This window comes from Populus nigra, chromosome 11, assembly GCF_951802175.1.
Source record: "Populus nigra chromosome 11, ddPopNigr1.1, whole genome shotgun sequence".
NCBI lineage: Eukaryota > Viridiplantae > Streptophyta > Magnoliopsida > Malpighiales > Salicaceae > Populus > Populus nigra.
Window position 1 is genome coordinate 5,801,678 of NC_084862.1, and position 25,534 is coordinate 5,827,211.

General features: G+C 35.2%; 3 protein-coding genes across 7 annotated transcripts; all 3 read left to right on the forward strand.

The window, feature by feature from the left end:
* The first annotated feature begins 822 nt into the window (after window positions 1-822).
* On the forward strand, window positions 823-6,216 carry LOC133668410 (probable inactive receptor kinase At5g58300). Of its 5 annotated transcripts, none has more exons than XM_062088233.1 (4): window positions 823-1,070; window positions 2,258-2,314; window positions 2,976-4,315; window positions 5,340-6,216. In XM_062088233.1, exons 2-4 carry the CDS (start codon window positions 2,304-2,306, stop codon window positions 5,954-5,956), a joined length of 1,968 nt encoding a protein of 655 aa, XP_061944217.1. In that variant the 5' UTR covers window positions 823-1,070; window positions 2,258-2,303; the 3' UTR covers window positions 5,957-6,216. The 5 variants fall into 5 exon arrangements, with proteins under 5 accessions (XP_061944217.1, XP_061944218.1, XP_061944215.1 ...); XM_062088234.1 differs by lacking the exon at window positions 823-1,070 and adding an exon at window positions 1,166-1,461; XM_062088231.1 differs by lacking the exon at window positions 823-1,070 and adding an exon at window positions 1,166-1,451.
* A 348-nt stretch (window positions 6,217-6,564) lies between these two features.
* Window positions 6,565-9,617, forward strand: LOC133706227 (thioredoxin H9). Its single transcript, XM_062131712.1, has 5 exons — window positions 6,565-6,861; window positions 7,437-7,494; window positions 8,247-8,402; window positions 8,593-8,715; window positions 9,079-9,617. The coding sequence occupies exons 2-5, from the start codon at window positions 7,474-7,476 to the stop codon at window positions 9,229-9,231; spliced, it is 453 nt and encodes a 150-aa protein (XP_061987696.1). The 5' UTR covers window positions 6,565-6,861; window positions 7,437-7,473; the 3' UTR covers window positions 9,232-9,617.
* A 2,439-nt stretch (window positions 9,618-12,056) lies between these two features.
* Window positions 12,057-13,859, forward strand: LOC133706329 (low affinity inorganic phosphate transporter 8-like). Its single transcript, XM_062131833.1, has one exon. It carries the CDS (start codon window positions 12,057-12,059, stop codon window positions 13,695-13,697), a length of 1,641 nt encoding a protein of 546 aa, XP_061987817.1. The 3' UTR covers window positions 13,698-13,859.
* Window positions 13,860-25,534: the final 11,675 nt, after the last annotated feature.

The following is a 25,534-nucleotide window of genomic DNA, read 5'->3' on the forward strand; positions in this document are numbered from 1 at the left end:
ATTGTTAATTTTGCAGTCTTGTTTAGAAGTCACAAGTTCTGTGAAAGGTCTGCTTGTCAGCTAATTCATGCATCACCAACATCTGGGGTGCAGTTGCTGATGCCTGATAGGTAATTATGACAACCACTGCATGATAACTGAACATCAGCAGTTTTGACATCTCTGGATTTTTAAGCACATGAAAGCTTCCGCACAAGTTCAAGACATCAAGCTTTTACGCAACTTCACTGGTTATGGGCTCTAGTAGAGGAGTGCATTTTTCTTACTTTTAATGCGTCTTCATTAAAGTCCCTTCCTTTCCTGTACGATGTTTATATCCGTAACACAGAAGAAGGTCCCCAATGTTTGTGGTTGCCGTTGCCATGACGTGAGTGAGGATGGGAGGTAGGATTCATGACTTGATGCTCACACCCAACTACCAAGTACCTTCTGCGGAACCTGATTTCCTCATTTGGTCCCATTGTGGATTCGTGTCTCTCAAGAACTGGATAAAACAGTACCAGTTTGTTTAAGCTGTGGTGAGTCCGCTTAATTACTCGAGTCTTGTTCTCGTCTAAGTGGTTGGAAAATGACACCCAACTAGCAAAGACAACACGGTTTATTAAATTCCCAGCGATCAATCTGTTTCAGCATAAAACCTTATTGGGCCCTTTTCAAGGCAAGATCTTATAGTAAAGGAAACGGACCCCCTCCCTTTCCCATTGTCAGGAAAAAAGGCAAGGACCCTACCATGTGAGTTGCAGTTTGTAGGTTGGATGTTGAGCATGGAGTCAAAACAAGTCATAACTCTCCATGCTTAAAATCATCATTCCTTTTTCCAGAAAATTTTCAAATTCACCATAACGTATTTGGAACCACAGTAAGGGAGTCATTATTATCGTTATTATTATGCCAATACATTGTAAGCTAATGGCAAACAAATACGCTCTAAACACTTTCATAAAGGGTGACAACTTAAGAGCTCATGCTTAATTATTCATCATCTTCTGTCTGCTGGTTTTCTCCTTGCCTGGACGTGCCAAAAAGAGGAGAAAGAGAGAAGAAAGAAATCTAGTGTTAGCTATCCCTTGGTAAGCTCAAGGCAGTTTTGAATTCTTTCCCTCTGCAAATATGATGGAAATCTCATCATAGATTTTGACTAACATTCGTTGCCATCATTGAGTTTGTTGTCCAACACAGCTAAAATCTCAAGGCAAGAAAAGACATTGCAACAAACTCCCAGCTTACTGCCTATCCTACTGTCTTCACCATACTAGAACAAGATTACTTTTTAATCATGCTAGAGCAATATTAAATCTATGGATTTCTGTTCTTATCATCACTCCCCCTTCTGTCTCTCTTTTTCATACACATATAGAAGATAATAGATGAAAAGGCTACAGTTTCTTGTGAAGTTGAGAAGCGGGTTGTGAGCTCTACAAATTCATTGTGCTGTTCCAAGCTTTTCCTGGGTAATTTAAGGTTACATTTACTATTAATATGAAGCCGTATTGGACTTCAAATGCTTGCTGTGTCATTGTCAATGGTTGCATGCATAGAAGACACGGTTGTATTCCATTAACAAAAGAAAACCGGGACCAAACATGTTTCAATGAAGTCTTGCATAGTTCTTTAAATGGCAGAAAAGAGAGAAACGAATAGCATATAGAGGCTTCAGTCCTAGTACTTTTGCAAGCATTTCACGTTGTTAATTCCTGGTTACAAAGACAACCACACTGTCGGTTGTCTTGTTGATGGCCAAGAATGCATCTGCGTGCTTATTCTTTTTTTTTTCTTTCCCTTTTTAAACAAGATACAAGAAGTTTGATAACAATAAATAACCTCCATTTCTTTAGTCATAGCTTGGTTTTTTTTCTTCTTGATAAAATTCTCATTTTGTCTTGAAAACTTGAATTAGAATTGGGGTTTTGCCTTGATTCAAGTTCTTCTGTACATCCATTATTGAGACTTGAAAGGAGTTTCAGACCTTAAATTCATGGTCAGCGATAATGCTTTTTGATCTGAATATTTAGACAGCAGTTGGGAGAATTACTAAGAATATATACAGTTGCTAGCCTATAAATTCGGTGACCCAAATTAGCATTCCATTACTATCATTATCACTTCCACCCTTTTTTTTTGTATTTTTGAGCTGGAGCGTCAACTGAAAGGACTTGAACTTGGTTCTCCTCTCAGTGTATTGCCCCTTTATTTCGTTTACCTTCTATTTGCAGGAACTGATTTCAGGAAAGATTTTTGTATTCTGATTTTCTTGCAGGTATTTTTGGATATGCAAGGCAGAAGTTATTAGATAGAAAATTGTCATGTTTCCATGGTATAAGTCTCTATCTCCATAATATTTGTTTGTCACTTGCTAACTTTGAAAATATATTTTATGTTGTTATCAGCAAGTGATATCAGGCACACTTTCTTTAACATCCAACTGGATATCAATTATTTGCTCCTTTATTTTCTTTATGGCTACTTCCTGTGAGCTTCCCTCCTGCATGATTCCCAATCGATTTCTTCTTCTAATGGATAACGCAGGTTTACACAGCTCCATAGCTCAAATGAACAAGCATGAAATGAGATTCTGAGTGAATGATAGTGACTTAGTGGCATCTGTTTCCTACTTTCTTAATACTGCTAGTTAGAACAATAGTGCTACTTTCTTTATGCAATGCCTTTTCTTTAACAAAAAAAAGAAGGGGAATTTAACTTTTTGCTTTCTCTTTACATCAATCTTTTTTTTCTCTTGGATTCTTTATCACCACTTTGCTTTTGACATGTGCTTCCTCTGGTAAGTGAGCTTTGCTTTCCCAAAATAAAAATGTCAATCAACAACACCTTATTTATTATTTCTCCTTTTGTTCTAAAGTAAATTCAACTTTAAAGTACAGTAATCTACTGTTGTGGTGAACGATCTCAGTAACTTCAACATTTCCACAGAACCATGTTCAGCTAACTTTTATCAATGTTCTGATTCACTGAACCAGGAGAGCACCGGGAGCTGCTGAAGCCAGAAACAAGCACAGTTCATTTCAAACTGAGCAACTATCAATGAAGCTCCTGTCCTCCATTTCCACAGTTGTTTTCCTTTTCTTCATACTTCCAGTTGTGCCTCAGATTATAGCTGAGCTGAATTCTGACAGACAAGCACTTCTTGACTTTGCTACTGCTGTTCCACACATCCGGAAACTCAATTGGAATGCTTCTACCTCAGTTTGCACCTCCTGGGTTGGCATTACCTGCAACACAAATGGAACCGGGGTGGTTGCTGTCCATCTTCCAGGCGTTGGACTGTATGGCCCTATCCCAGCCAACACTATAGGAAGACTTAATTCTCTAAAGATTCTCAGTCTCCGATCCAATAGCCTCAATGGAAAGCTTCCTTCTGATATCCCCTCCCTCCCTTCCCTTCAGCACCTTTACCTGCAACAGAATAATTTCTCTGGCGTCTTCCCTGCCTTGATCTCCCTTCAACTCAATGTCTTGGATCTTTCCTTTAACTCCTTCACTGGGAGCATACCACCCACCATACAGAATCTGACTCAGCTCACTGCATTATACCTCCAAAACAATTCCATCTCCGGAGCCATACCCGATATCAACCTTCCAAGACTCAAGGCTTTAAATCTGAGCTTTAACTATTTCAATGGTACAATTCCATCATCTTTCCAGAAGTTCTCCTATTATTCATTCGTTGGGAACTCTCTATTATGTGGACTGCCTCTCAAGCGTTGCCCCACCATCTCCTCTTCACCTTCTCCTTCCCCAAACGACTTTCTAAACCCCCCAACAGAGCCCCAATCTCACACTGCTTCCAACAAGAAACTTGGTTCAAATTCTATAACTGCTATAGCAATTGGGGGATCAGCTGTGCTGTTTCTCCTAATTATGGTTATCTTTGTTTGCTTCTTGAAAAGAAAAGACGGGGCAAGAAACACAGTATTGAAAGGGAAGGCTGAGAGCGAGAAGCCTAAGGATTTTGGTAGTGGGGTGCAGGAGGCTGAGAAGAACAAACTCTTCTTCTTTGAAGGCTGTTCTTATAACTTTGATCTTGAGGATTTGTTGAGGGCTTCAGCTGAAGTTCTTGGTAAAGGGAGTTATGGAACAGCCTACAAGGCAGTTTTGGAGGACGGGACATCAGTGGTGGTGAAAAGGTTGAAGGAAGTTGCTGCTGGAAAGAAGGAATTTGAGCAACAGATGGAAGTTATAGGGAGAGTTGGACAGCACCCTAATATTGTTCCGCTCCGTGCTTATTACTACTCCAAAGATGAGAAGCTTCTAGTTCACAACTACATGGCAGCAGGCAGCTTATCTGCATTCCTGCATGGTAAGCTGTCTTTTAGCTCAATTATAATGAACAAGTTTTGTTTTCCTTTCCTCCACATTTTTTTTTACATTACTTCCATCACCTGGCATTAGAAATTTGTGCAAGGCAGACCAAAATTTTCTACTCGTGATTTTTATCCAGGGAAATTTTTCACCTAGTAACGACTGCTTGAGAACAAGCAAGACCAAAGTTCACTAGTTTAATGAGAACCAGAAAATGGTTTAAACTTCAGCCAGTGAGTTTTATCCTTTTAGGAGCTGTGTTTGGTTCTGTGAGAAACATGTTTTCCCAAATGAAAACGGTAGAAGGTTAGGAATCCCATCTATCATACAACAGTTCTGCATCAAGTTGTTTCTGGCAGTCTAGCACAAAGTAGTCATGCTGGCTCTTTTGATTTATTGACTAGAGTTACACATTAACAATGGCTTAAACCATGAAAGTTAAAAGCCCTTGCAGAGAAGATTTACAGCATTTGTAGAAGAAAATTTTGTTAAATTAGTGAAGAATACCAAATAGGCTAATAACAATTGATCGAATTCCCTAGAATCGATTATGAGATTGGGTGTCATTAACAGCCAGAAAAGACAGTTATGGTACTATAAAATTCCTCATGATGAAGCTTAGCTAACTATACCCATCTATCCTTTTGGTTTTTACCGATTGCTGCAGAATAATGTACTTTTTGATTGAATCGATCTCAATGGTGGTTTTTTTTATTCTTGAAAAAACCTTGAGAGTTGTAACATTCTGATGAATCACTTTATAAGTACAGTTGTTTGGAACCAGGTAACAAAATCAAATAATGTGGAACCTCTCAGTTTATTTAAAATGATGTAAATTGGTTGCTTGGTGTGCTGTAATCTGCATAATTGCCATAACATTTGTATAAATCAAACTTTTTCAGCTCACTTCAACTTTGCTATGCCTGTAACTAGGAATTTGACTGCACTCCCTTGTATTATCAGTTGTCTCTGATATAAATTTTATACTTCTTCCCCGTGCTCTTTTTGCATGGAAATAATAGGCAATAGGGCTGGAGGTAGAAATTCACTGGATTGGAATGCAAGAGTGAAGATATGCCTTGGGACTGCCAGGGGAATTGCCCGCATTCATTCTGAAGGTGGTGCCAAATTTTTCCATGGTAACATCAAGGCTTCCAATGTACTCCTCACCCCAGATCTTGATGGGTGCATCTCTGATGTTGGATTGACTCCTCTGATGAACTTCCCCACAACCATGTATAAAACCATTGGGTATCGTGCTCCGGAGGTGATTGAAACACGCAAAGCCTCTCAGAAATCTGATGTTTATAGTTTTGGGGTGCTCCTCCTGGAAATGCTGACTGGGAAAGCCCCACTACAAGTTCAGGGACATGACAGTGTGGCTGATCTTCCAAGATGGGTGCGGTCTGTTGTCAGAGAAGAATGGACTGCAGAGGTTTTTGATGTTGAGCTTGTAAGGCACCAAAATATTGAAGAGGAAATGGTGCAGATGCTTCAGATTGCTTTGGCTTGTGTGGCAAAAGCACCAGATATGCGTCCCAAAATGGATGAAGTTGTTAGGCTGATAGAGGAAATTCAACATTCTGACTCAAAGAACAGGTCATCCTCCGATGCTGAGTCTAATGTCCAAACTCCATGAGAGTTTTAAAATTTTTCGCGCTATGGAAATGATATATCAGATGCTGTCTGATATGGTAAGGCGATATGCATGAATGCATCATGCACACATGCTAAGCCTTAACCTCTCAATGTATCCATACTTCACCACGAATTGTACTACTTGAATCCTGTAGAAGATTTTTAGAATTAATCTTCGGAAAAATAAACTTCCTGTCCCTTGATTTCTTGTAACCGAACTCTTTTCCAACTATTATAAGCTGGCTGATAAGCTTTAACTGATCTGCAGAATCCATGAAACTGAAGCTTCCTTATGCTAGGCTGAAATTTAAGATAACTTTACAGAGAATTAATTGTGTTTCCACTTAACCTCCTAAAATATCAGCCATTTTCAGGTTAATCAACTTGGTAAAATAGATATATTTCACACTACAGATAATCCATGAAATCAATGAACATGATGCAGTAAATTAATTCAAAAGAGATGAAAGATAATTTTCCAGATGGCTGAGATTAAAGCATTTCACAAGGGTAAGGTGAGGCTTTGTACATGCATGTTGCATATTAACAACCACTCTGGTTAATAACGCCATGACCAAAAAAAGGAGGTCGTAGGAAAGAAATAGAAGGCCAAAAAAGGTCTATATAAATAGGGCATTGTTTTACTAGCAGCCCTTTGTTTATTCGTTGGTTATAGTAGAATATGTCGTTAGTTTACAGCAAACAACCCAAACGTGGAAACTTGAAATGGCAACACACCCCCTGAAGGGAAGGACACCTATAGTCTCTAGCATTTCTCTCTCTCTGTTGAAAGTTTTACGGGATCTTTGACTGCCCACGTTGTCTATTTCTGATAAGGCCTTAATGACATGATCTTGTGGTGAAATCCTGGATTACATTACATATCAGAATCAATTGGATCCAAAGGTAAAACTTCTCTTCATGCATCTATTCTTTTCTTTGTTTGGACTGCTCTAGCTGTTTCAGTGGTTTCTTCTCCATCATTTGAATCTTTTGATGATAATTAACATAAGAAATGATCTCATTTAGGTAATGCGTAAATGTCTTCCAAATTTATCCAAAGCTGTGATTTCCAATTGTTATTGCTTGTAAGTCAACAATCTGGTTTAGATGAAATGCATCCACCAAAATTTAAATGGTTTTGCTGTCTCGGCAAGAAAGAGGAAGACTACATTACTGTTTTGCAAAGCTTTGGGTGGCTTAATGTTGTCATTGCTAATGTAAGAGGGGAAAAGAAGGAACGGGAGAAACATTTTACCTTAAAGAGAGAAAAGATAGCTGTAACATAATGAAATCCGCAGAAGATTAGGGGAGTTTATTTTGCATTTCGAGCCAAAAATAATGGAACTGGATTTTACTCTTTTGGTTTAAAAGATGATAATAAAGAGAGCTTATGCCATGTATCTGTAGTGCCTTTTGTGTTTTACCTGGAAGAAAAAAGAAAAAGAACTGCAACAGATCTGATGGATATTCTCTTTTAGGAACCTGCTGTAATCGCAAATCCATCACCAGGGTGTAATGGGACATTGTTGGTCCACGGTGAGTCTCTTTAAACAAGCTGAAAAGAACTATGCTCATCTCTCCTCCTGATATTCTCCATGTATAAGTGATCTTCATTCTGTAATGCTCTTGCTGTTTTAAGGCTCCTGCTGGCTGTTGAGACTTCTTTTGCAGTGAATCTTGATTCTCAACTTTGTTTTTGTTGAATGGAGCCTGATCAAGTTAACCTTTTGAAACCTTGACTCCTCTTCATTTCCGTGTTCAGTTTCTTCAAACCTCTCAATATGTATATATTTCGTTTCAAATGACAAATGGTTGTAGGGTTGACAATCCACAATGTCTTGTTTCTTGATGAAAACTATGATGGTGTCAGTTAACAAATCGAAGTATTTGTCAAGAATGCCTAGATTTAAGATCACCTCTTCAATTCTCTGAACAGAACTTTCAATGGGTTTTCCACTTAATATGTATTTCCATAAACCTAAAAGAACCTAGAAGATAATCTAGACCAGTATGATCAGCTGTAACACAAGGCATTATTTAGCTCTTGAACTCACAGCCTCTGTCCTATACCTACATGTCATCACCTTAAAATACATGAAGTTTTCAGGCTCCAGCTTATCAGGGTTTTAATCGAAAGTTCTTTCATTTTTTAAGAAACCTGGCTTGCCAGTTTTGAACCATTTATCAAGTAATCATGCTTCGGATGCTAATGTCCATGGTAACCCATATTTAGACACGGTCCATCATCCTCGATATATCATTCAACATATTGAGGATAACTCTTGCAGGTCTGCGTTTGTTGTAATAAGTGTCACAGAGGTGATGAAGAAAGTGTTCATCAAGAGAATTATCGTAAAGAATTTGCCAGTAGAAATGTTCACCTTCTTACCACTATGGAAAAATGGAATGAAAAAATATCAGAAGCAAGTAGGGATGGGAAGATTGTAAGTTCTTAATACTTGGCTACCTTTTATGTTTACTTCTCTCAATTTTCCTTTTCCCCACATCTCCTGAATTCAGTCACTACAGGGTGAAAAATTCATATGGATGCTCTGGTAGTATTCAGATGTAACTGTCATCATTTACATCTCTAATTTCTCACACTGGTAATTTTTTCCCTCACCTGTCCAACAGGCGGTCGTAAATTTCAGTGCATTGTGGTGTGCACCATGTAAAACAACTGCACAAGCCTTCTGCGAGCTTGCAGATAAATATTCCTCCGTCATATTTCTAACAGTTGATGTTGATGAGCTTGCAGTAAGTAAAACATGTTTTTACTGTTAGCCTTAGGTAACAGAGAATGAAGGTCAATGCACGACAAGGTTGTCAAGAATTTCTCTCTACTTTTACACGAACTCTCATTCACTTTTACAATTTAAAAGACATAAGTCAAGACTTATCTACATCTATATGCATGGTGATGAAATTATACTTGAGCTGTAATAATTCGTCGATGCCTATTTGAAACACAAATATGAATTTCTGCATCAGGTTCTCATATGTGATCAACACTTAGCAATATATTAATATGTATGATTCAGTTTTTTAGAGTGTTCAATAGATAGAGATTAATCACAGAAAATATTTGATAAGTGAAATGTGCTGTCTGATTGGATGCAGGAACTGAGTACTTCATGGGAAATTAAAGCAACTCCAACATTCCTCTTCCTTAAAGATGGGCGACAAGTTGACAAACTTGTTGGAGGAAACATGGCGGAGCTCCAGAGGAAAACTGCTGCTATTGTCAATCTTGAGTCTAGGTCACGTAATTGACTCTTACTCCTGAAAACTGGCTTATTTTCCATTCCATTCTCCAATCAGAATTTCTGTTACCATGTAGTAGTGTCAGCAACCACTGCCAGGTACTGGTATATCAATTTTTGAAAAATCTGATATTTGCACGTGAGATATGAGATCATTGTTTTTTCAGACAAAAGTGAAAAACTTTGTACTCAATAGGGCGTTTAGAGCAGCAAAAAAAAACAAAGAAAATTTGCAAAATTCTTGATGGATATTGCTGTGCATCCTGACTGTACCAGTGGTTTTGTCAGAAATTGAGAGAATAAGGGATGCATGATGGAAAGAATCTTTCTTATACTACTCTCATATGAGGGGAAGTCTCATGGATCTGAGAGTGCTCATGGACTTGGATTGCATTACTTTCAAGATGTATATTTCTATTAGTCAAATGATAATTCTAGATACTTAAGGATAACCACATCATTAATGCGTTGAACCTGTAAGACCTAAAAGGACTGTTTGGAAAACTCAACTTAACATTATTCTAGATTTCAACATTAATTCCAACAGGATTTGCTTCATTTGCTCAACATCAGGAATTGTCTGTAATCATTAAAATGATTTCATTCAACCATGCCAAGGAGATCATGATCCGATTATACGTACTAAGATTTAGCGTTCTGTTGATTCTAGACCTGTCGAGAGTAAACACTTGAAACGAGCCATGGATGAAGATGTTACCAAGATCCTGAAGGGTTCTCCTTTGCATGAATTTTCAACATTTCCATGGTAATATGCACTCACCATCGAAGCCTATACTCTATCCAAGTGTCCGCAAGAATTACACCCATCCTTCCTTTTCCCATCAGCTGCTTCTTGTTCCGACATCTTCTGTCTATATAAAAGAGTCTAGGGAAAAATTAAAATTCTATCGTTTATACAGCAAACACGAACTGCCTGGAGTCCTTGTCAATTTAACAAAAATGAACTGTTCACATTTTAACATGAAAATGGTGACTGATGATATGAGAGGCAGAGTCTTAATAATGTCTCTTTTTCAATTTTTCTATGCTATTAGACATTAATGCATGAAGTATATAGCAGATATAATGTCACCGCAATCCTCTATTTAGATTACCAACGTGGACAAAAAATCAAAATAGAAGCATAATGTACTTAGGAGAGACTATATTTTGCAAGCTTAGATAATTACCTGTCTATCGGATTTCTAAATGACCATCATCTAAAGTTGACTTGCTTAACTTGCTAAATCTGCAAAGGTAAGAGGTACAGGAGAAGAAGAGCTGGTATTTCTGCTAATATTTCTCTCTTGTCTGTTTATGACGTTGAAAATCTTTGCATTTAAAAGTTCACCATTTCAGTTCTTACCCACCATGATGATGCTTCCTGAAATGAGGTGCTATACCAATCACCAAAGTGTTGAACCACCATCCAGTGGAAATCTTCGGACAGCCCATAAGACCCAAAAGCAACTATGATCACCTTTCAAAGGTTGGATTGATCCACATGAACATCATCATGGTAAGAATTGTGTATGGAAATTCTTTCTGTGCGATGGCACCAAGTATCTTGACGTTCCCCTTCAAGTTGCATCTAGGTGGATAAGTGTGTCATGATTATGTGATTGCAACTCATTTTCTAGAAAAAGATGAGCCTATTGGAGTAGCAACTTTTACAGTAATACCATATCCACAGTGATGATTTTAAGTAGAATTTCTAATGTATAGGTGGTTTATCAGAAGTAGCACATACACTGACAAGCACGAGAGCAGGCATCAGAGAGGTGTGCATTAGTGCCGTAGAGCAAAAAGTTTATTAAGGTGGATGAGTGTTTGGTAATCAAGTAGGGATTTCTAAACATTGCCCTTGTTGGCATGGAATGATGGATCATATGGACAACCTCAAGTCAACCCCCCCCCTTTATTTACAAGACTGTCTTGAAGAAACCAGATGGAAGATGGTTTTCGAAGTTCCCAAGCTGAATAGCTAAAAGAAGGATTTATGGTGTTAGCAATTTGCCATGCCTAAATCTATAGCTTTAGCTTCCAAGTTAAGCTGCTTCATACTGGAAACCTGGGACCACACAAGCCAGTTAAGCTCCAAGTTTTCAAGGTTCCTGTCGTTTGTGGGTTGTGTAGCATACAAAGTTTCAAGGATTATACACGTACAAGATTCAAATACAACGAAAAAGAAAAAAAAAATGAAAGTCATCAAAGTTTCAGGGAAAGAAAGGCAATCTTCCAATGACTCCATTAGTCATTGGTTTCTCCATCTCATTGTAAGAGATCTGTTGTACGGTATTTAGCATATATGCTAAGCATATACTGTAAGGATATCCAGGAAAACTTCGGAGAAACCCCAGACACAAAATAGACAGATATCAACCGAGCGAGCATTCCTAAAACAGCTGAAAAAAAAGAAGAATTATGCTTCAGACAAAATCTTTTAAATGGAGAAAATACTTAAATTAGCAGTGATCCTGGCAACTAGCTGTGCTAAAAACATTGACTGACACCCGATACAGACAATCAGGAAATGATTGCGAAGTTGAGATGTGTCCTGGGAATAAAGAATCTTAAGACTAACAGCCAAGGCAAAGAGTGTTTATCTCTCTTTCTTCATCCTGATTTCTTGGTAATGACGGGTTTCTTTTTATAAATAAAGACGTTAGCCACAACGAGAATTTCTTGTGTTACCAGTGTCCTGCATCCATACAGGACAAAAACCGCCATCCCTGACACGCTCAATTCCTTGCCTTATATTATGCATTGACTCCCTGTGCATCTCAAACACATCTCCACTTCTCAAATCAGCTTGGAGAAATTATTACTCCAGACATGTCAGACGGAACTCGAGCTGTCTTTTCAGCTCTTGACAATGCCAAGACTCAACTCTACCATTTTAAGGCAATTGTTATAGCGGGTATGGGATTTTTCACTGATGCTTATGATCTCTTTTGCATCACTGCTGTAACCAAGCTTATCGGCCGCCTATACTACTTTGACCCAGCTAAAGGCGCCCCAGGTAAGCTTCCGGTAAATATCAACAATGCGATAACTGGAGTTGCTTTATGTGGAACCCTAGCAGGGCAACTCTTCTTTGGGTGGCTTGGGGATAAACTTGGTAGGAAGAAAGTTTACGGCATCACTCTAGTTACTATGGTGGGGTGCGCCTTAGCTTCTGGCCTTTCCTTCGGGTCCACATCTACAAGTGTGATTGGAAGTCTCTGCTTCTTCCGGTTCTGGCTTGGTTTTGGGATTGGAGGAGACTATCCGCTCTCAGCTGTGATTATGTCTGAATATGCCAATCAAAAAACTCGTGGAGCTTTCATTGCAGCCGTCTTTGCAATGCAAGGAGTAGGAATTCTGTTCGCAGGAGCTGTATCCACAATTGTCTCCAAGGCATTCTTGAGTGCTTTCCCATCTCAGCCATTTAGTAAAGTCAATGTGCTATCAACTCAGCCTGAAGCAGATTTTGTTTGGAGGATAGTACTCATGTTTGGTGCAGTCCCTGCAGCTTTAACCTATTATTGGCGAATGAAAATGCCAGAAACAGCTAGGTACACTGCCTTAGTTGAGGGAAACCACAAGAAGGCTGCTAACGATATGGCCAAGGTTCTTGAAAAGGACATTACTATTGATGAAGCAAGTTCCAAGGCTCCTATTAATCCCAACTCTTCATACGGGTTCTTTTCTAAAGAGTTTGTTTATAAGCATGGGACTCAACTTCTTGGGACAGCAAGCACCTGGTTCCTATTGGATATTGCTTTCTATACTCTCAATTTAACCCAGAAAGATGTATACCCAGCTGCTGGATTGCTAAATAAGGCCTCCTCAATGAATGCGTTAGAGGAGATGTACTATCTCTCCAAAGCAATGTCCTTAATCGCGCTTGTTGCAATTGTTCCTGGTTACTGGTTTACTGTGTTCCTCGTTGATAGGATCGGAAGGTTCATAATCCAGCTTGGCGGCTTCCTTATGATGTCCATTTTCATGGCAATTCTCGGATTCAAGTATGGGGATCTTAGAGGGGAGAAAAATGCATGTGGCCCAGATTCGAAAAAGGATTTCTGTGGTGGTCACCCAATAATGTTTACAGTTCTTTACGGACTCACCTTCTTCTTTGCTAACTTTGGTCCAAACAGTACAACCTTCATAGTGCCGGCAGAGCTGTTTCCAGCAAGGTTCCGCTCGACATGTCATGGTATTTCAGCTGCATCAGGAAAAGCAGGAGCTATAATCGGTGCATTTGTTGTACAGTACTACACCCAGGATGGAGACTCAAATGGAATCAAGAAGGCCATTATTGGACTTTCTGTGGTAAATTTGATGGGCTTTTTCTTCACTTTCTTGGTGCCAGAAACAAAAGGCAAGTCACTCGAAGAACTCTCTGGAGAAGACCAGGATATAGGCAAAAATGCAGAAGCAAATGGTAAAAACTATCGTACCGATGTGGGTCCAGAAAGTGAAATGGTTTAGTTCTTAGGTATATATATTCCTTTTCTCCAGGATTTCAAGCAATCACTACGTGTGGATCTCCAATAAAGCAAGCTAGCTCCTTCTTCTTCACTGTCAAAATAGAGGAATAAGGAGAAAGAAATTGCAGCTGCATTGATTGTTGCTACATAGTAATTATGTGTGTGTGTGCTTTCTTATAGTTTTCGACTAAAAACAAGTTACTGTAATGTGGAATAAAATTATAATTAGGTGATTGCAATTTGAAATGCAATTGGGAAGAAAAAGAATCACCAAAATGCTAGCTTCTGCTCTGTATGACTCAACCCTAACAGCAACTACAGCAGTCAATGACATATTTGTGCTCGATACAGGTCTATTATCATACACAATATCCTATTAGGACATCAGCAAATATACTTCAAATTTTACATGCTAAATTCTAAACTATACTGCTGGCTTTCTCTCTTTGAAGGTATCTCTGTTGAGGGAATCTCTCCCAGAGCTGTTTATTCCTAAGATTACTGCTAGCTGGAAAATAATTTTCCTGCAACATGAAAAAGTCTGACAGTGAGGCTTCCGAGTCTTCAGCTGACTAGCTGTTGAGATATCAATGAGAAGTTGCACTCCTAGTCTACATTAGCTTTAAGCATTCGCTCATCAAACTTCAGTCAATATGACCACAACGGAATTTCATACAGATTTCTTTAACCATCTTCAATGGCTCACGCAGAAGTTGGATTCTGTTTCTTTTTCGTTGTTTTGGCATGTGGAATTTACAATTTACATTTTCTTTTTAACATAAAATACTTGGCTTCGTTCACAAATGGTAACTGAACAATTAGAAGCACATCCTAAACACAAACCTGAAACAATTTGGAGTCTAAATTTATAGTTTTAAATGAATACGACATACAGTTGCTTTTACTCACTGTTTTATCCTCCAGAAGCAAAGTTATATACATTAACTGATAACCATTAAAGGATTTAATAATAATCTCCAGCCATCTCAACAAATTCAACAGCTAGCATTTTCAGAACGATAACTCTCCGAGATTCGCAGGCCTGTAATGTCAAGGCTGAACGAACATCATACATTCCCCTGAAGAGAAGTAGCTGGTCTCACATAAGAGAGCCCCTTGAAAAGTTTTGTCACAGGATTTTGGGCTAGATGCTGGAGAATCCAGCACTGGCATGCTAGTCCAGCGCTCCTCAAAGTTGGCAACACAGTGCTTACCTGCCACTTCAGGGGGAACACTAGGCCTGATTTCACGGGCCTCCAATTTCTTCCAGTTGATTGACTGGAACCACTTATGGTGTTCTATCTCCTCACTGCCATTTGGTCCCTTCCCAAGGCGCTTGCTTGTTTCTTTCTGCAGCAGCTGAAGAGGAAAATGTGTTCCTAAGACTTCATATTCGTTATTCCAGAAAACAAATTATACCACAGATCAAATTCCAACGTCCGCTGCATCAGCTTAAAGCAGCAATACCTTCATGGAATTGGAAGGTGGAGCATAGTTTAATTTTTAATCCCACCCGAACCTAAATCCTGGTGCCTAAATCTGGAGAAGATCATTTGATCAGAAAGACAAAATAACACCAGAAGTGGTCATTTCCAATTCAAGTGACAAAATGCCATAAAGTACCCACTCTTGACCTGATCTTTGATACTTACAAGATCATCTATGAGAAGGTATTGCCAATGGCATGATGGCAAATGCGAATACAGGTTGCCCCTTTGCATTAGATTATGCGTTGACATATAGGCATATCCATAAATGATAGGCATTGATGGACTTAAGTTTCAAGTGACAACTAATAACATTGGGGCGCGCGCCAACAAATGCATATTAACCTTTCCAGTGAGCATTTCATAAAGCAGGATTCCAACACTCCACCAGTCTGTAGCCTTATCATGACCTTTCGCGAGAACAGTTTCTGAAGACATGTATTCTAATGTTCCACACGTAGAGTTTGACCTTGTATTAACATCACCTGGGACCAAGCACAGGGATAATTAACATCACTTGCATGAACGCGCGCGCGCACAGATGCATGCAGAGAGAGAGAGAAAGAAAGCAAGTTGAGAAATCGTACCTGTCCATCTGCATCTAGAAGAATATTTTCAGGTTTAAGGTCCCTATGCATTATGTGCCATTTGTATTTGTATGAAGATGAGAAACAGCAAAACAGCAGAAACAATTTCTGCTGCGTATATACGTGCCAAATCCTCCCTGTGTAAGTGTAGAATAAACAGAATTTGAGCCGATTTTGACAGATATGCTCAAAGGTGTATTAGTATGATTTTTTTTTATGCCAAACTTCTTAACCATATCTCTAGTATTAAGATTAATAAATGAAAATTTTATTTTCACTATGTTTAATTTGTATGCCAAGAAAATTTTTTAACTCACTAATTATATTCATTTTAAATTTTGATTTTATTTTTTTAGCAAATTTATAAAAAAATAAATCATGAATCGTTCCAAATATAATGTCATTAATATAAATCTGAGTAGCATGCGTACATATTTACTATTTTTTCTTATGAAAAGAGTCCTCCTATTAGTTTGCCTTTTTTTGAAACTATTTTCTATAACATATATTTTATTAATAGTTCATATCATGCTCTTACTGTTTATTTTAGACCATAAATGACTTTCTTTAACATGTACATATGATCAGAAAATAAATAATTAGTGAAACTTTTAGGTTGTTCTACATAAGTCTTTTTTTTTATAGAATTATATTTAGAAATGCACTCTTCACATTCATCTGAAACATTTAAAATTTAAGTGACAAGCAATTGCAAGCAGTATATAGACAAATTTCAAATGAGCTACTAGTGCAAATGTTTCATCAAAATCAATTTTTTTGACTTGAGTGTATCTTTGTGTCACTAGTCTTTATTTGTTTCTGATGATTGTTCCATGCTTATCTAATTTGTTCTTGAAGATCTATTTGGTTATAATTATGTTGTGATTATTAGAACATAGAACCAGTTCCCAAACATCATTTCTTGTGAATTGATTTAGTTTCTCATACATGACAAAGATCCAACTTTCATCCTATAAGGCATCTTTAACCGTTTTAAGTTCAACATGTGATAAATAACACATATATAAGACTAGATGGATAACGTTTTTTCTTAACCTCATACCTTCATCCAATTTTCTAATAATATTCTCCTTGGGATGATTGTGTTTTATTCACAAGGAAAGTTCCTTTTCTTGTGATTGTTTAGAAACATGTGAAAAACTCATATCCTAACCTTTTTCATCTTGTTCTAATGAGATTTATTCAGTTATCTCAATGATATTATCTAGATTTTTCTTGACAAATTCCTTCAGATTATCATCAACAACCATATTGATTGATTCCATGACAGTTTGAGTTTGTAGGTTATAGACTTTGTAAGTTGTTAAACTTATGTAAGTTTTTTTGATCTCTCAAGATATATCAAGAACTCCTAAACACTTTATTTGAACATGGACTTCTGGTTGTTCCATAACTCATAAAGAGTGAGTTTTGTTTCTAGGTCTAACCCCAACACGGTTTAAAATATGTACAATAATGTTGACAGTTTCTCCCCAATAGTATAAGGTAACTTTCTCACTATTCAGTATAGTTCATGCCATTTCTTGTATAGCTTTGTTTTTTCTCTCATTTATACCATTCTTCTAGAGAGTGATATATAGGAGCAGAAAATTCTTGATGTATACCCTATTCATCACAAAAACATGAAAAGTTAGTATTTTTCAAATTCTTTATCATAATCACTGCGAATTCTAGAGATGTAAAGATTGTTTTCTATTTGCAATCTACTGAACAATTTTCTCTCAAGATCAAAAGACTTGGACTTTTCTCTTAACAGAATTGTCACGACCCGAATCCCGGGTCCATGACCGGCAACGCAGGAGCGGTGCCGAAAAGACACCCCACCTATGCTAAGCCTCAAAATAGACATATCAAAAGAACAATTTATTCAAAAATATGCAGCATTTCATAATCTTCAGAAATATTATATTATTCAAAACTGATGAAACCAAAAGATAGTTTAAAATTTCTCATCAGTAATTAAAACAAAAACAATAATCCATAATACTCATTACATTGTCAAAATCCAAACTTAATTAAAACAAGGTAATAGTGGAGCGTCTAAGACATCGAATCAAAACTAAAAGAAAAGCCTCGCAAAACAAGCAAGGCATACCGACCAAAACTGAAGAAGCAGAAACACTCTACAAGTCCAACTGCTATCAGAAACTAAGAACCTGAAATAATATTAAGAATGAAGGGTGAGTTCAACCAACTTAATGAGGGAATAACATTTAATATACATTTTAGATATTTTAGATATTTATAGTTTGCAAGATGATTTATCTTGATATACATATACATATACATACTAAACATATTATCATAACGTAGTGGAATACATGTCAGAGATCAGATGACACCCGAAGGTGACCAGATGACACCCGAAGGTGACCACTATGGGATGATCAGTCGCCACAGGCTGATGCCTCTCTCACCAGCTAGGTATACAGAATATTATGTGCACATAGGCTAACTACTCTCCGTTAGCATGGAGTTACTAACAAGTCCCATATCAAGGCATAATCGATAGTCACATAATCATCAAAGAAATGTATATCATATCAAATAGAATTTAGTTCGACAGATTGCGAGTGCAAATTCAAGAATAGATGAGTACTCGGAAAATAAAGCAATATATATAAATACTCAAGAAATTTACTGGTTGTACTCATCATATAATCAACATACATATTTATTTATATTATATGCATATTAAAGATTATCTCACTTACCTGAAAAATATAGAACTAAAAGGAATATCAGATGAAACACCCGACAAACATATTGAGGATTGTTAGGAGAGCCTACAATAAATATACGAAATATACTCAAAAGCAACTCAAAGCAATATAATTAAAAGATTCCAATGCATAAAAGAAAAGCAGGTTTAGTCCCCTAGGTTTAGGGACTAAAACGATAATTATCCAAAACAGGGACAAAAACGTAATTTTACCAAAACTGGACCAAACTATAAATACATAACCATACTAAAATCTCACCCATAAACCATCCTAAATTCTGTCTAGAACAAACCAGGGACCGAATTGTAATTTTCATAAAGTCAGGGACTAAAATGTAAATTCCCAAAGTTGAGGGACCAAACTGAAAATATTCCAAATCAATTATCAAACTGAGATTCATCATCCTTAATCTCATAATAACACTGTCCAGAATCTCAAAATACATTTAGGGGTCAAATTATAATTTTCCCAAAGTTTAGGGACTAAACTGTAATTTTCATAAATCAAGGACCAAATAAAATTTGGCCATCTTCAACCTCAAGACCATTCTGTCCAAATTTTACAGCAAGGTAAAATTGAATTTCTTAACCCATAAAAATTAATTTAAACAAATCAACTCATAAATCCTTATTTTCAACAACATACTAATTAATCACCTAACATTAAACCCTTAATAATCATAAATCAATCTTAACAATATAAACCTCCAATCCTTATAAACCCTAATCTCTTTTTTAATCATTCCATAAACAAACTATAATCAAAAGTAATATGAAAGAGAACTACTTACTTGTTACTTCCACCTTTCTTGAACCAAACTCAAGATCAAAAACTAAACTCTTTGGTTTGAGGAGGGGAGGGTCAAGACGGCTACAAGAATTAGAAGAGAGGAAAGAAATTCTCTTGCAACTCTTCCTTAAATACCTAGGTTAACTTAGGTTGGGTTTGGGCTGACTTGGGCTTAGGTTTGGGCCAAAAGTCTGGGTCTTACAAGAATAGCCCAAGTGTATCTTGAATAGTTATCTACAGTGAATGATATACTTATTTCCACTTAGACTCTAAGTATGAGTTGGACCCATTCTATATGTTATAACTTAAAAGATCTTGAAATCAAAATGTTAATAATTTTTTTGTGTTGAGTCTTGGTTTGTTTTCTATCCTGATATGCTCTACACACCATCTTCCTGATTGGTTATAGTTTTGTTAGACCACATGCTACTTCATTTTCAGAGATCTTTGACAAGTCTCTAAAGTTGGTATGACCAAGACGTTGATACTAAAGATCAATATCATCAAGTGTAACCTTATGACAACCTAAGATGGTTTAAGTTTGAAACTCCATAATAGTTGTCTAAGGTTTTGGTATTTTTTATAATCCATTTACCAACACGATTGTAATTGTTAGATTCATCTTTAGAAAAATACATACTATGATTTTTATCATAAAATTGACTTATACTTAATAAGTTAGCTTTAAGACTATTTACAAACAAAACATTATGAAAAGTAGGAAAACTATGAATATCAATACTTCCCCTACCTTTTATGGTAGATGTGCTTCCATCTCTAAAGGTTACTAATCCTTCACCCAAGAATTTAAATTTTCTGAACTGTCTTTTATCTCTTGACATATGTTTAGAATAACTACTATTTAACCACCATAAATTGTTATTAATTTTTTTCAGTGATGTATGTGTTACTAGACATATTGTTTTTTTCTTTACTACCGATTGATTTTGTTTATAGTAGAATTTTTAAACTCTTGGTATTTCTCATAACCCGTTAACTTACTGGTTTTTATTTCTATAATACACAATTAATTTAATACTAAGTCAATTTTATACTATAGACTATTATTAGAAACTCTATTTCTTGGATTGAAATAGTTTATTTTTGCATGTCCTACAATTCCACATTATTGACAAGTGAGAAAAAAACTTATCTTTCAACTTACGTGTTTGGACTTCGTTTGACTCATTTTTAGGCATGACAATCTCTTCTAGTTCACCTTTTACAAAGATAATTCCTTTGGAATGGGAGGTTATCGATGTATTGTTGATTGAATTTCTATCCGTCATGTATCTTAGACATATATGATTAGTGTTGACCTTTAAGCTTTTAACAGATCATCAAGCTTAAGAAAAAGTGACATTAAGGGCTTTTCCTTTATTTATTTTAAAATTATAATATTCATTTCTTAAGTGATCATATCTTGAACATTCAAAACACTTAACTCTTTTCTTAGATTCAATTTTACTTTTACTTTTATTTTCTGACTCATTTCTTTCGGCAAAATCTTTGCCATTTTTATCTTTTCCATTGTTCTTTTTCTTAAACACAAATTTTCTAGCTATAAAAGCTATATCTTCATTGTTAAGATCATCATTAGAAGAATAAATTTAACATATTTAATAGCAATGGACTTACCTTTCTTTTGATGAGAGAAGGTAGATTCATAAGTTTATAAGAAACCCATCAATTCTTCAACACATATAGTTTCTAGATCCTCACTTTCTTCCTTCTATGGCTATTACTTTTGGTCAAAATCTTTCAGGCAGAGATCTTAGAATCTTCCTTATAATTCATAAGTCCTCTACCTTTTCTACTAGATTGAACCTGTAATTTACAATATCGTTAAGTTTTTTCATAAAACTCATTAAAAGACTCATCTTCTAACATTCTTATATCCTTAAATCTTGAGGTTAACATTTGTAATTTAAAAATTTTCACCATCTTGGTCCCCTCGTGAATAATTTCAAGAATATCTTGAGCTTCTTTGGTTATTTCACATATGAAGATTCTTTTAAATTCATTAAAAGACACTGCCATGAATATGGCATTCAGGCTTTTATTATTCCAATTACCAATAGTGGATTCATCTCTAGTCGAGTCACTGAAAGGAGTTTCAGGCTTGGTCCATCCATATTTAACTGAGTGCCAAACTTTCTTGTCTAGTGATTTGAGAAAAGTTTTCATCTTTACCTTTTAGTAGGCATAGTTCTTACCGTTGAATTGTGGTGGTGAAATTAATATTGACATATTCCACAAGGAAAATAAATCTTACTCTAGAATAAGTGAACTTGATCTGATACCATTTGGCAGTCCAATTTTTTTCTCTATATGTTAAATGAACAACCAACACTTTTCAAACACTGATTAATAACCAAATAAATATAAGTATAAAAAATTAAATGAATAAGTTATTTGGTTATGAAGGGAAAACCTTTTAAAGAATTCTTCAAGAGATAAAAAAAAAAAACCCTTCGAGAAAGCCGAACCCATGATAGACAACTTTCACTAGTTAAGAAGATTACAAGATGAGTATTTATGAATACAAATCCTTTGTAACTATATCACTTTACTTATCAAGACAAACACCCTGTTTTATCATCTACTGCAGCAGCTTGCCACGACATATAAAGATCTTTAAACTAATATTATCCTAACTTGAACATCTAGTTGCTAACAGTTAACATAGGAACTTTCCCTATGAGTTTATAGGCTCTCCAACTCTTCAACGAACAATTCTCTTTGATAATTTTCTTCACACTCCACTCGTGTGTCAAGAGTATACAGTGCAAACTCTTTATAACTTCTTAGCTTGTTGGGCATACTTATTGTGCTGTAAGTGCAACCCTTGCCTTACTAATACTTTAGATTATCCTTCCTTATATACACATCCTTATGATAAGGATAAGAACATTATCTTTACTTCTTTTTTTTCTAGTTTGTTATGTTATTAACATACTACTATTTATGTTTCACAAAAACATTTCTTTAATAGTTATCTTTAGATAACTTGTATTTATCTTTTATATGAACTTCCTATAATTTATCCTAATAAACTACATAATTATCCTATAAGGTAAATTTGACTAATTCTTTATCTAATTTGGATAAATAATCTAAACATTTTCATCTCAAATAATCATTCACAAATCAAACTCAATCTTTTCAACATGTACACTTATAAATTTAGAAGTATTTTAAACCTATAATTGAGGCCTTAAATTCATTTTCATCATTAGTACAAGAAAAATCAAGTCAAAATGATAAGCTCACCTTATGACTTACTAAGAAATTATTACCACCTGTGTGTTGGCCTTACTATTGATTTTTTTATCCAACAAACCATAGTTGCCATGAAATAGGTTTTGTAACAATAATATTCATGCCTTGTTCTACCTTGTGGTCGATATCAAGATAGGGATGATCAACTAAGAAATAAGTCAAAGTTTGGCCTTTAACCACAATTTATTGCATATATTGTAAATCAAATTCAAATAATGCTAATTCTTATTTGCTAGTGCAACCTCTTAAGAAAGTTTTAGAGAACAAGTATTTTATCTTAAAAAAGGTTTAGACAACAAGTATTTTGTTAAATATATTTTATAGATTACATATACACTAACTAGTAGTATATGCCAACATAACTTAACACATGGAAAATATAAGGATAAATAAAGCTTGTTATTGAAGTATGTGATTCTTAAAACTTTTTAAGGACATGAATGATATTATACATAAATTGTTTATGTCTAGGTTCATTTCCTATACTAGCATGTTGTCAATCAACCCTTATATAGCCAAAATATATAAACATAAACATAAAAGTTTTCTAAGTCTTGATGGGGCCAATATATAATAATGTTAAACTATATAAGTTTTTATTTTTTAAAAAAGGTATTTTGATGCTTATTAATCCATTAAAGCTTATATATGTTATTTCCTTTCAAGAGTTTAGTGAACAACCTGATCTTTTCTAAAATGTTTTATATGACCCTCCTCAGAAAACTGATTTTATTAATAAGGCTCTGTAATTACTTTTAGTTTGTAAAGATCTTACTTTCATGATCGTTGTTGCTTTTTTTTGTCTACCTCTATGCATGTTAATGCATTAGAAATCCCAAAAAAAATCCTTACCTACATGCTAAATATATATTTCAATAGATTCATCTTGAAATTGTGCATTCACATACATTTAAACGTAGAACATAACTCATATAAATGGGTAGATTTAAGTCTTGATTTTACTATAATATCATCAATATAAACCTTTATATTATGATTGATTCACTTTCATTGAAGATACTATTCACGACCCTCTAATAAGAAGCACTAATTCTCTTTAAATCAAATGATATTACTACCCACTCATACATTCTCAGAGAATTAAGATAAATAAAAGTGGTCTTTAAAACCTCATCTTCTATAATGAAGATATGGTTATAGTTTTAATAGTCATCCATAAAGTTAAAGATCTCTTTTTTTTTTTTTCTAAATCGATCAATATATCAATTATTGGCATTCAACTTTTGGAGTTGCAAGATTAATGTTTCTAAAATCTATACAACCTTATAGTTTGCTATTCTTTTTTAATATTAGCATAATGTTTAGAAATTCACTCTACATATCTAGTTGGCCTAATGAATCGATCCTCTAATATTCAATCTATTTTTTCTATAAGGTTGTTTACTTGGCTTAAATTCAGGCTTGATTGATAATGGGTGTTCGACCAAACTTTTATTTAGCCTAGGCATCTGATCATAATCCCAAGTGGAACAATCCTTATAAGTATGGAGTAATGATACCAAATTTTTATGATAATGTTATGGAAAATTCCCAGCTATATAGGTTATTCTAGGCTTGTCTTCAGTCTTTAAATTGACTTTGATGAAGAGGCCCTAAACTTCAGCCTTTTCATCATCCATCTTTGATGATGATGAAGGAAAGTTTGTCATATCAGGCATCATAATCGATCAACCATCCTCACTTATTGGCAATCTCTAATTTATAGATTCTAGTGTAGAGAAAGAAAGTCATCATTGATGGCGATTTTGACCATAAAAAATAGTCAATCTGGGTGTCAATAGGTTCCATTTGATGAGGGGAGTTTCACCAAGATGTTATTTTTTCTTCTCCTTGCCTGAAAGGTAGATTTGCCTGCAAGAAGATTTTCAAGTTCAAGTTGATTTTGGATTTTTGAGCTATTTTTTAAGATTATTGGAGGTTATAAATAAGTTTATCAAGGTGTTTTTTTATATGTTTTGGGTCATAAATGAGTTGAAAAATAGGTTTTTTTCAAAGAAAAAATTGAAGGCTAAATTTTTGGACAACCCTTTAGTCGTTGGATTTTGCAAACAGTAGACAACGAATTGTCCACTAATTTTTTTTTAAGAATAAAAAATAAAAAGTACAAAACCAAGCTCAGGTGCACGGGTTAGGTTAGAAGGCCTATATGACTAAGCTCGTTTTTGTAAAAGACTAAGCACGAATGATTAGGCTAGTTTTCGGCCTTTTATTTTTTTTAATTTTATTATTTTATATTTAGGTAAAACATAAATTTAATTAAAAAATCATTATAATTAGTCGAACATATGACCTGAGTCGCAGGTTTGACAGGTTAATCCCCAAAGTTCAGGTCGATCAAATATTTTATTGTTTGAATATGTTTTTTTAAATATGTTTTTAAATTTGTTTGATTGAATTCTTGCTGTATTTTTTTATGTGATTGATTTGTTCAAATTTGATTTTTATATTATTATCACGATCTAATGATCCGGGTTGTAGGTGTAGCAAATTGACCCAACCCGTTTTAGTATGTCACCATATCAATATTGTTTTTTTAAGTCATTTTTTAGATTTTTTGTAACTTTAATTTGTTTTCTTTAAGTTTCATTCTTTAGCTTTTTGAAAATATTTTTTTCTATAATTAGGTAAAAAATAAATTAAAAAGACAAAATTATACCCATAGAATTTCATGACCCGAATCGCAAGCTTGTCATGTTAGGTCATGAAATCTAAGTCGATCAAATATGTTGTTGTCTCAATTCTTTTTTTAAAAAGATGTGATGCTTGATTGTTTTTTAAGCATTTGGTTTATTTTGAATTGATATTCATGATATATTCTATTATGATTTCTATAAGATTATTTGATTTTAATTTTTTTTATATAAGTTTTTAATTTCATCTTGACTTTTTTTAAATTTAAATAATATTATTATCGGTAATCTAGTTTAT